This window comes from Arachis stenosperma, chromosome 7 (genome assembly GCF_014773155.1).
Source record: "Arachis stenosperma cultivar V10309 chromosome 7, arast.V10309.gnm1.PFL2, whole genome shotgun sequence".
NCBI lineage: Eukaryota > Viridiplantae > Streptophyta > Magnoliopsida > Fabales > Fabaceae > Arachis > Arachis stenosperma.
The window spans coordinates 65,864,397-65,877,287 of record NC_080383.1 but is presented as its reverse complement, the minus strand read 5'-3'; the positions used below and the strand labels follow the sequence as shown (position 1 = coordinate 65,877,287).

At 32.6% G+C, this 12,891-nt stretch overlaps 1 protein-coding gene across 1 annotated transcript; it reads left to right on the top strand.

The window, feature by feature from the left end:
• Positions 1-2,151: 2,151 nt before the first annotated feature.
• LOC130941569 (uncharacterized) lies at positions 2,152-3,094 on the top strand. The gene has a single exon (XM_057870125.1). The coding sequence runs from the start codon at positions 2,406-2,408 to the stop codon at positions 2,748-2,750; it is 345 nt and encodes a 114-aa protein (XP_057726108.1). The 5' UTR covers positions 2,152-2,405; the 3' UTR covers positions 2,751-3,094.
• The last annotated feature ends 9,797 nt before the right edge of the window (positions 3,095-12,891 follow it).

Here is a 12,891-nt window from a genome sequence, read left to right as displayed (position 1 = left end):
ATTTCCATATGCCCAACACAATTTATGCGCATCGCTTCTGTTGTGCTTATTAGTCAGCAATATATATTACAATAAAATGAAGAAAATAAGGACAATAGATAGACAAAGAAAACAGAGAAAATAGAGAAATATAAGAAATACAAGAAAATAGAGAAACACAAGAAGTAGAATACAATCACAGAAAATGCATAACAAAGAATGATGTACACACAAGGATGATGCATGTCTAACCCTAGTGCAGATAATGAGCTCATTTATCGGTTACATATCTGATTCTGACGTTACCCGGAGTCCTTTGACAAGGTAAGGCTTCCTTGGTGGCAATACCCACCGCAATAGTCCTTTGACTTGCGAGGTGAACCACTGTAAGAGTGATGCATCGTATCTTTAGTTGTTTTTCTTGTTTTTAATCCTTGTTTTCGTAGGATTAATTATAGTTTTGTCTCCTAATCTTATTACTTTTTAGTATCTCTTTCAACTAAGGTGTTTGTTCAATGTTTTCAAAAAAATACAATTAAAAATAAATCAATTCAAGGAGCAAAACTGAGGATGATCAAAGGAGCAACATAACAAAACTGTCAGAAGAGCAGAAGGTGTGCGTATGCACACTAAAGTACGCACACACACTGTGTATATGCACGCTAAGATGCATACGCACAAGATCAGAATTCTACACACAGCGTACCACACTAGTGTAAGGCGTGCCACACTTAAAGAAAAACAATTCAGGGCGTGTTATAATCCCTAAGGCATGCCACGCTCAAGGAGAATATGACCTAGGCATGCCATGAGACAGCAGGGCGTGCCACGCCCTCCAAGAAAATTTGTCAACATGTGCGTACACACACTTGTGCATACGCACAAGTTTGTTTCTCAGCCAGGCATGTCACATGCAAAGAAAGGCGTGTCACACCCCAACTCAAGGATCAAGAAGGCATGCCTCACAGTGAAGCCAGCGTGCAACACCCTGATCAAAAGCTACCTCATAAACCCCAATTTTGTAGTTTATCTTGTGTTGAATATGGTGGGTTTTATCAATTTTTCTCATATTTATTCAATGAAATAGCATGGTTTTGTAATTCTCCCTAATTTGTGTTTAATGATTGAAAACACGCTTTTTAGACCTTTAATTAGCTAAATTTAATTCACTTTGATTCCATGCGATGCCTTGATTATATTTAATGTTTCTGGTTCTTCGAAACTTATTCGTTGTTAACACCTTTTAGAGTTACTTTTTGTTAGCGATGTAAATTTTTCGATACTATTTTGATTGTTTACTCGTTTATAATATTATGTTTCAAAACATTATTCTCTCTTCTATAAATTACTGCTAGTTTATCATCTTAACTTTAAAATAATAAAAATATTTAGTAGTCAATAAAATTCAACCCAATATTTTATCAAATTTGATTATAGATATATAAAATTATTTTATTAAATTAATTTCAAATTAAATAAATTATCTTATTAAACTAATTTTAATATTAAATTAAAAATGACTAATAAAAATATTAATCTTATATTGACTATTAAATAAAAAATGGTTAAATAAACAATAGTAATAAAATAAAAAATCAAAATAATACTATTTATTCATTGGTTTTTTTTAACTTAACTTTAGTTTTTTTTGGGACAACATCAGTTAAAATTTTTTTAAAATATAAATATTATAAAGAATTAATTTCGTAATTATATGAGAGATAAATTTTTAAATGACTATTTAACAACATATATAAAAAAAATATTTAATTGTATTGACAATAAAAAAATTATTTAATCTTTTTAAAATATAAAAACTAAAATATTAAAAAATTTAATTTATATATTATTATTTAAATTATTATTTTAATATCTTAATTTGTTGATTAGATAATTTAAAGAGTAATTATATTTTATAATAACAAAATATAATTATAAAAGTTATTACAAAATCTTATGAATCTATCACTGAGTTCAAACCAAGTTCATCCTTTTTAGATAATTCTCAGAACACATAACTGATATGATACAAAAATATAAATAATTAAAAAACGGTATATAATTGTTTTGTTTTTGGTAGACTAAAAAAAAATATATTTCTTTTTTTTGTTATGAAAAAAATTTATATTTCTAAGATCAAGACAAAAAAAAGGAGCTTATATTGCAATCAAAGCCCATATCCTTATACTGAAAGGTGCAAGAAATCTCTGGAGATGGGGAACACCAAACGGAATCTAGAAGGAGAAGGTTCGTCCAATTTAAAAAAAATAAAATAAAAAGGCGAAAATTCTAGGTTCTTCGCCAAAAGAATCACGCCAAACCCACAAATAAAATAACCAATACTGATTTACCAATAACCAATACTGAAATAGCCAAAATCAACAGGCAGAGCTCCGAAAAAACAACCAAACAACGACGACGAAGCGATGTTCTTCTTCTTTGCGGGTGGGTTGGAGCAGCAAGTGCGGCAGGTGCTAAAATCCGGTGTGGGAAGGTGCATAAACTGCGGAACACGTGCCGATCTCGTGGAGTACGAGAAGGTTCTGAAGCTCTTCTTTGTTCCCGTCTGGCGGTGGCCAGGGAAGGAACCTCTCTTGTACTGCGACAATTGCAGGTTCATGTTCCCCCAATCCTTCTCCCTTCCACCGCGGCCGCAGGAGTCGGTGTCGCTGTCTCCGGCGGCTGTTTCCGATGCCTTGCGGTGCCGATTCTGTGACCGGTCGGTTGAGGCCCACTTCAGGTTCTGCCCCTTCTGCGGATCCGAACTGTGAAATGTTAGTTGCTGAATGTGAAAGTGAAGGTGGTTGTACTGTTTGTTATGAGGGGCTTCGCGCTTTGTTTTTTTAACCTAACGATGATCTTTATTTTCTCTGAAATTTACTTGTAATAGTGATAGTTTGGGAACATGTATTTTGATGTAGTAATATGATTTCTGTTGCCTTGCTAACCTAAAACCAATTCTAAAATTGTAAAACCAAACACATCTAAGAACCCGATTTCACATCCAGTTTTCGGCCATGATGAAATTTGCAAAACTTGAGAATTATGGTGGGCGAGATAAAAAAAATTAAATAAATAAATAATTGTAATAATACAGTATTTTTTTGATCCGTTTATTCTCTCCAAAATATTTTAGCAGAGATAATATATGTAGCAACATTATCCATACCAGTTTAAACATCTATTTTATAGGATATAGTAAATATAAGTGGCTAAGAAATTACCATTTTAGTAATTATCCATTAAGGAGTCATTTTAGTCACTAATTCTTATGATTATATTTTTTTTTATTTTTTGAGATTTTTTATTATATTAATTTATCATGTGGTAAATTAACTAGGATGAAAATGAGTGAGATTACCTAAATTTCATTATAGATGACTTATATTTTTCATTTACTTTTTTTTGGCAAAATTTTTTCTTTCTTTTTACCTATATAATTCAATTTTACCTTAGTGATCAAACAAGATAATTAATAGATAAGATCAAGAGTAGAAGAGAGAAAATATTTTCTTGAAAAGTAAGGAAGGACTTTATTTAGAGAGCAAGTGAAAAAAAAGAAAAAGGATAATACTATAAGAAAATAGAAAAAAAAAGAGCAATTAATAAAACCATTCTTTTCCTTGTTCCTTTTCACCTCTCATACTTAAATTTTTATTTTAGTCACCAAAAAAATACTTAGTAGATAAATAGTAGACTACAAAAAAAAAAAATTAAATTTAACTTTATCTTTTTACCTCTCCAATGTGTTTTATTCCTCTCCTTTTACATACTTTATTTTTATCTTTCATCACATTCTTACTCACCAAGTGAAATTAAGAAAATTAATTAAAAAGAAAGGGAGAGTGAGGCTGAAGTAAGAGAGAAGAAAAAGAGAGAAAACTAACTCCGCTTTTATACAAATCACCCTTCCATAATCAAGGACATTCCACCCTTTGTCAACCAAGCAAGAACTATGATGAGTTTTTCAATCCTTTTCTTGAAATCCCTTTAAGAGTCCCAAGCAAATCAATGTTAAGGGGCTTTCAAAAAAAGTGGAGAAAACATCAAACTCCAAAGCAAAAAAGGACTGCACAAGACTCAAGCTTTGCGACGATTACCAGTTGTCGAAAGATACGTCGTTTTATCCATTAGATACGTATGTAGTACGTACACAATTGGAGAAATCATATTCGGACTTAATCCTAGGTAACATCTAATTGCGGATAGTCAATCGATGCATGACCTCATGATCTACCTAGGACAGACATGCATCATAATTATTTGTGTATTGTGCATTTTCTCTGTGTTTGTATTTTGTTCATATTCTTTGTGATTGTGATTTATTTCTATTTCTTATATTTTGTGTTTGTTTACTATTTTGTTACCTAAATACTGTAATAGATTAGGGATTAATTAATTAAATACGAGGACTGAGATAGATTAAAGGAACAAGGACTTAACCTTAGGATTAACATGACGAAACGCGCGACGATCTCGAAGTTAGAACTATGTCATAGGACCAATACACGATTTGTCTCTTCGCTAGTACTTTGTTGGGAACTGTAGGTTCGCATTCTTTTCCCCTGCTGTCACTACAGATGGAGCTAGTGGTAATATTCGGAGGTGCCTTTTGCCACTATAGCACTACTCAAACCATGAGGTACAGAGGTACAAGGAGTATTTTGGAGGACACATGCCACTTTGTGCAGCTATACAATTTAAAGTATTTTTTTTTTTGTACTTAGCATCTTTGAAAGATATGATTTCTCTGTCTTAGACTAATACCAGAATCCAGACTAGAAGCTTTTTGAATGGGCCGGATCTTGGAAATATATATATTTATATAGTGTCTATGTTTGAGTTAAGATGCTTATAACTTATATGACTATGTTATTATATGTTTATATTAGTGGCATTATGCATATAATTCGTTTATTTATATAATTTCTATATAATTATCTGTTTTATTAATGCACGTTCATCCATAACGATACTTAATAAAATTGTGAAAGATCTATTCCATGAATGGTAATTATTTTTTGTGAGAACAGGGTAACCAAGATTGAGGTAGGATTTTCACTTGGATGAATATAATAGGGATTGGTTGTATCTTGAGTTAAATTGGAAGGTTGATTATTCATGGTAGGCAGGAAAGTTGAAGGAGTTTTAGGATCTGAATCGGTTGGTTTATCCATGGATATCAGCAGAGCTCAAGAAGAGCTCTGATACCATAATAAAATTTTAAAAGAGCATAGAAAAGAACTTTTATTGATTGTTGATTGAATTGTACTGAAGTGTGTTGTAAACTATGATAGTAAAACTAAATATATATATAGAGCATTGTCCTATGAAAGATAAAAGTAAATAGAGATAAGATAAGAACAACTAAAGATAAGATAAAGATAAGATAATAAAGACTAAAATTGTAATTGAATTTATGTATTCTGTTGGGCTGAATTTGTGGGCTGTGAGACTTCTTTGTTGTTGTCATGGGCTAAGGTAGAAGAATGGTTTAATACGCCCCCGCAAGCTGGAGGATGAAAGATATCGAGAACTCCAAGCTTATTGAGATTAAGATGGAAGGGTTAAGGAGACAAAGGCTTTGTGAAGATGTCAGCTAATTGCCCAGAAGAAGGAATGGGGAGAAGTTTCATCACTCCGTTGCAGTCGCCGCCGCCACTCCTCCTTCAATCGCCCCTCTAGTGTATGATGAGAGGGCAGCCCTAGGTCATGTTGAAGGGCATACCCATCAGCCGAATCCAAACCCAATTTTGGACCTCTCACTAGCCCAACAACAAGCTCTCATAGCACTTCTCAAAAAGATCGAGTCTCCCTCTTCAGAATATAGAGATAATGGTTCATCAAATCAAAATGGGTTTTTGCCTAATCCGAGTACTCATTATCTTTGTTCTTCAAACACATTTTCTATTTTAAATAATTTTTCCAACAAAAGTACCTTTTTAAATTCTTGAATTATTGACTCTGGTGCCACAGACTATATTGCATCAAACTTATCTTGGTTTATTTCATATTACAAAGTCTCTCCCATTATCATTCACTTATCAAATAACACTAAAGTCACTGCTTCCTATAAAGGTGTTGTACAATTTTTTTCATCCTTAATCCTTCATGATGTTCTTTATCCGCCTTACTTTAATTTTAACATTATTTTCATATCCAAAATTACTTCCAATCTTCAATATCAACTCACTTTTTCATCTTCTTCTTGCACTTTACAGACCAACACTTTGAGGACGATTGGCTTTGGTAGAATGAGAGAAGGCTTGTATGTTGTTGAAAATACTCTCACTCATACTCCATCAACTTCACATTCCATTCATACTATCAAAACAAAATCAACCATTACACCATCCGAGCTATGGCATTTTCGTTTGGGTCATCTTTCTGAACAACGACTTAATTATTTACATAAGCAATTTCCTTTTATTTCTATGCATTATGATAAAACTTGTGATATTTTTCATTTTTCTAAACAGAAGAAACTTTCATTTTCTCAAAACTTTAATAAAGCTAATGCAATTTTTGATTTATTACATTTTGACATTTGGGGCCGTTTCGACAAAATTCTATTCATAATCATAAATATTTCTTAACTGTCGTTGATGATTTTAGTCGCTTTACATGGGCTATTTTGTTAAAATCAAAAGGAGAAGTGCAAAATCATGTAAAGAATTTTATTACTTTAGTTGAAACACAATTCAACTCTAAAGTCAAAATTGTCCGTTCCGATAATGGACCAGAATTTATTTTACATGATTTTTATGCTTCCAAGGGAATTATTCATCAACGTAGTTGTGTTGAAACCCCTCAACAAAATGGACGGGTAGAATGCAAGCATCAACATATTTTAAATATAGCTCGTACTCTTATGTTTCAATCTAATTTACCATTATCTTTTTGGTCTTATGCTGTTAAACATGCTGTTTATTTGCTTAATAGAGTTCCATCCTCTGCAATTAATTTTCAAACACCATTTGAGATTTTATTTAATCATCCACCAAATTATCATGACCTTAAAGTTTTTGGTTGTTTATGTTTTGTGTCTATCCTGATGACAAATAGATCAAAATTTGATCCAAGAGCTAAAAGGGGTGTTTTCATTGGTTTTCAAAATGGTTTTAAAGGATATATCATTTATCTTTTGGATGACAAAAGAATTGAAATTTCTCAAAATGTTGTTTTTGATGAATTAGTCTTTCCTTTGGTCCACACAAATGACCCAATTTCTCCCTCCAACCCAACAATAAATTCTGAACCAAACAATTTTTATATCAACACACATAACCCAAAAATACCAACCCTTCCAGTTGAACCCTCACCCATACCCATTGACCCAACTCCATCTAATTCTTTATTCTCTCCAACAACCTCTCCTTCTTCCTCACTATCGTGTCCTAACCAACTTGAATCCATGACAACCGAATCTCTTTTGAGGCCCACACCCTCCTCTTCTTCTGCACTAGACACTAGTCTACCATTACCTCCTCATCCCCCGTCACCTTATTCACCACCTGAGCAACCCCATCTTCGTCATTCTGATCGACTTCACCGACCTCCAGCATATCTCTCTAATTACTTATGCAATTCGTCTCTCACCTCTACCAATCAATCTCCCTCAAAGTGCAGGTATCCTTTATCTTCAGTCATGTCTTTTTCTTCTCTTTCATCTTCACATAAAAGGTTTCTATTATCTCTACATTCTGACGTTGAGCCAAAGTTCTTTAAAGATGCCAATCAACATCCCAATTGGCGTAGTGCTATGAAAGATGAGCTGGATGCTCTTGAGTTGAACAAAACTTGGCGTCTTGTTGATTGTCCTGCAGGTATTAAGCCGGTTGGCTGTAAATGGGTCTATCGCATCAAACGCAAGCCTGATGGTTCAGTTGATCGATATAAGGCTCGCCTTGTGGCCAAAGGATTCACCCAGACTGAAGGTGTTGATTTCTTGGAAACCTTCTCTCCTGTTGTCAAGCCTGCCACCATCAGATTAGTTTTGGCATTGGCCTCTATGAAGCATTGGCCTATACATCAGTTAGATGTCAATAATGCTTTCTTACATGGGGATCTTTCTGAAGATGTTTACATGACTTTACCACCCGTGTTCACATCTCCTTGCCCAAATCAATGTTGTAAGTTACTAAAGTCATTATATGGTCTACGACAATTTAGTCGTATGTGGTATGATAAACTTTCTCATCTTTTGCTATCCCATGGATATCAGCAGACTTTATCTGATTATAGTCTATTTGTTAAATTTACTGGTGCTCAAATTTCTATACTTCCAGTCTATGTTGATGACATCGTTCTCACCGGCAATTCTATTTCTGAACTTGCTTCCATTAAGTTTATTTTGCACCAACACTTCCGAATTAAAGATTTGGGCCCTTTAAAATATTTTTTGGGAATTGAAGTAGCTCAATCAGCAAAGGAAATTTGCTTATCTCAGAGAAAATATTGTCTTCATCTTTTGGAGGATTCTGGTTTATTAGGTGCTAAACCTGCCTCTGTTCCAATGGATAGTTCCACAAGATTATATTAAGACAAAAGTTCCTTGCTATCTGACCCTTCTGTGTATCGCCGTTTGGTTGGGCGTCTTATCTACCTTACCACTACTCGATCAGACATCATATATGCCACTCAACAATTAAGTCAATTTATGGCAACTCCTACTGAATCTCATATTCAAGCTGTCAAGCATGTGTTACGATATCTGAGAACTAGCCCCGGCAAAGGACTTTTTTTTCAAAGAGAATCAGAAATTCAGCTTCTCGGCTTCAGTGACTCTGATTGGGCCGGATGTCCTGACACTCGGCGATCTTTAACAGGCTATTGTTTCTTCTTAGGCAACTCTTTAGTCTCTTGGAAGACTAAGAAACAAACAACCGTTGCCCGCTCATCCACTGAAACAGAATATCGTGCACTTGCCAACACAACTTGTGAACTTCAATGGATAATCAAAGTTTACAACAGTTTTATATTGTGATAATCAAAGTGCTCTTTATATTGCTGCTAATCCAGTTTTTCATGAACGGACCAAACATTTAGAGGTCGATTGTCACTTGGTTCGACAAAAAGCTCAAGCTGGAGTGATGAAACTTCTCCCCATTCCTTCTTCTGGGCAATTAGCTGACATCTTCACAAAGTCTTTGTCTCCTCAACCCTTCCATCTTAATCTCAATAAGCTTGGAGTTCTCGATATCTTTCATCCTCCAGCTTGCGAAGGCGTATTAAACCATTCTTCTACCTTAGGCCATGACAGCCCACAAATTCAGCCCAACAGAATACATAAATTCAATTACAATTTTAGTCTTTATTATCTTATCTTTATCTTATCTTTAGTTGTTTTTATCTTATCTTTATTTGCTTTTATCTTTCATAGGACAATGCTCTATATATATTTAGTTTTACCATCATAGTTTACAACACACTTCAGTACAATTCAATCAACAATCAATAAAAGTTCTTTTCTTTGATCTTTCACAATTTTATTAATACTGAAAGCTGCTTACAATGGTACGACAAGCTCAATATTACATAAATAAATTTTGAGTTTAGAGCTTTTATAGGTTATTGAATGGTAATGCCTAACGATTAGTATTGGTCATGACGTGTTAAAAGTTAAATCATTACAACACACATATTGAGTATTGACACATATTAATCTCGTAAAATAGAGCTATAGAAAGTTGAGTTGAGAATTATTAAATTGCTTTATTTACAACCAATTTGTTCCCTTTTCGTTGGAATGCAGTATATATGCATATCATATGAAGAACTAAGTCTTGTTTGAAATTTGAAATTTTTAAAAATATTGTCTAAGATAAAATTTCATCGGTGCAGTGGATAGTTCGAAAATGTTATTCGATTTAGATGCATTGTTCATGGTTAGATAAAAAAACAAGCTTTTTGTTGATGGTTGGACGAACATGAACTGGTCTCGACGATTTTAGGAGCCAGTTTTGTTGGTTTATTTCCTTGTATAGTTCTATAATTCAGATGTTTAATGAGGTGTACAAGAAAATATATCTTTGTTAATTATTTTGTCAAGTGTTGATTGTAATTCAACTTTTAAGGTTAATTTGCAATGAGTTCTATCTTCTTTCAGGTTTAGATCTTGCTTACTTTGCTTGTTACTTAAGGAAGAATTATAATGAACGTTAGATAGAAACTAATGAAATTATTAAGTTATATTTTATGTTGTTGGAGCTAACATGGTTGGTTCGGTAGGATATAACATTATATTTGTCAACTATGTACAAGTACCATTGACCGAGTCAAAAATAGATTTTTTAACTTATAGGTACTTCTATGAATATAACTACTGTCAGTATATATATCAAATATAATACAAAAACATAAGCAAATAAATAAGAGTGAGAGTCTAATAGGAAGGCGTTATTACGAAAAATAGGTTCTTTACACGGGAACTTTTTTCGAGTGAAACTCTAAAGTGATTTAGAAGATTAGCATTGTATATCAAAATCGTCTATAAAATTTTAATTGTACTAATTATATTTCTAAAATTGATAAAAATACATTTCATTAGTTTCTAAACCATTTTCAGTTAATAATGTGATGATGTAGATCGCTAATGACACATGTCCCTTCATAGTTTGGCTATGTGGCATACTGACATGAATGGATACCATGTGTCAAAAAATTATTTATCCACGTATCATTCATTATGTCATCATTGTAAAGGAACAAAATTGATCCCTAGACTTATACTTAGAGACTCATTTTAGTCTCTGAAATTGATTGTTGTGTACCAAATTAGTCCCTTCACTAGTTTTTTAATTTTTTTTATAAATTTAAAACTTTTAATATCTTTAAATACATTAATTTTAATTATATTTTTTTACAAGTTTAAATATAAGTGTTTTTGATAAATATTTTTAAGATGTTAGTTTTAATCATACAAATTTAAATGAGGGAACTTCTCATGCAATAAGAGAAAAAATTACACTCACTTTAGATAAAATAATCAACTCAGATAACTAATTCATCATCTCTGGCTATAAATATCAAACAAACTCAGGTATTTTTCAACCCAATTTTTACCTAAATCGACTTAAACTCTTGTTGTCTTAAGTATCAGAGTCCCTTGCTGTCTTGCAGGTATCCCCAACTATCGTATTGGAGCTGATGTGAAAGTAGTTTAAGCACCCTCACTATTATTTCTGACCTCTTTTGTCTAGCCCATTTACACACAACAAATTTTACGTACAACTCGTAATAATGATTATGTTATTTAATAAAAGAATTATATGATTGATTAAAAAATATAAATTTTTAAGTCTAAAAATATGTATTTCATAGGAATAGAAAAAAATGTGTATTTTAATTCTTGATTTCTTGTAAAAAATACATGTCTTTTTCGACTGAAAATAAAAGCGTATTTAATCTAGCATATAATTCTTTTTTTATACTAACATACTTATATATTACAAAATTTATCAATGTTAAATTATTGTAGAAAAATTGTATAAGTAAAACTAAAATCTTAAAAATATTTTATAAAAATACTTGTATTTAAAAGATATGTGAAAAAATAGAATTAAAATTAGTACCTCCAAAGATATTAAGAATTTTGAATTTACAAAAGCAAAAAATAGGAAAAAAACAGGTGAATTGACTAGTTTAGCATACGACATTCAATTTTAGAGACTAAAATATGTCACTTAATGCAAAGTTTGAGACCAATTTGATGCATCTACAATGATAACATATTGGATGACATATGGATGAATAATGTTGTGACATGTGACACAAGCTAACACATAGCCAAGTAGTACCGTGAGATATGACATAACCATCCACATCAACATGTCACGTGTTATTGATCGATCCATAACGGTTGACGGAAAATGAATTAGGAATTAATATGGTGTACTTTTTTTAATCTCAGAGATGTAATTAGTGTCGTTAGAATCTTAGGAACGATTTTGATATACAACATCAATTTCAAAGACTAATTTAAAGCTTAATTCACTTTGTTTTATTTGTATGAATTTTGTACAGGTCTTTTTCTCTTTTTTGTTCACCTTGCATTGCCTTATTATTATTGTTGTTGTTGTTGTTGTTGTTGTTGTTGTTGTTGTTGTTGTTGTGTTGTTGTTGTTGTTGTGTAGATGAAACTTGGGAAAGCTCGGTTCTTGGCAGCTGACACCGAATTGCAAGCTTGGGAGTCCGAGCTCTTTATCCGAGAGTGTATCACGTTGTAGAGAGAACAAAGGGGGAGTGTACCTGCAAAAGGCACTCCGATACTTAAGTTAGTATTGTGAATTCAATGGTTATTTTGAGGATAAAATATCATACCTTTATACGTGAGGTAGAATAGGTCGGTTAAGGTTCCGTTAGTCATCTATATTGAAGAGCCATTATTATAGATCGGTAGGTTACAGCATCTGGTCGAACATTTTTATTCCAGGTTATAATTCGTTTATAGCCGAATTATAACGCATGATGTCGATTTATAACGCATAACACCGAGTTATGGCTTTTGATTTGTATCAGCCATATCATAGTCCCCAAATGTGACCTGAGAATGTATTTTAATGAAGCAGATTGAGCTTTTGATGAGCCATAACTCGGTTATTGAATTAACTCTGGAGCCCCCAGATCAAGATGCTTTATTAAAAGATTAATTAATTTGAAATGTTAACAATATAGGCTGGAGAGAGAAAAATTGAATGCTCATTAAAGAATGTGCATGTTCCCAATGTTCTATGTTCCCTTTGATGTAACTGATGGGATGGTTGGAGTGAATTCCAAACAATTTTTTGATGTTTTATTAAAGGCTTTGGAATCTAAAAGGGTGTATGGGTTTGCACTATTTTCGCTTGTTATCAGAAACGTTTTTGAAGAAAAATGAGCAAAAGAGATACATTACTTTACTTCTCTGTTCTC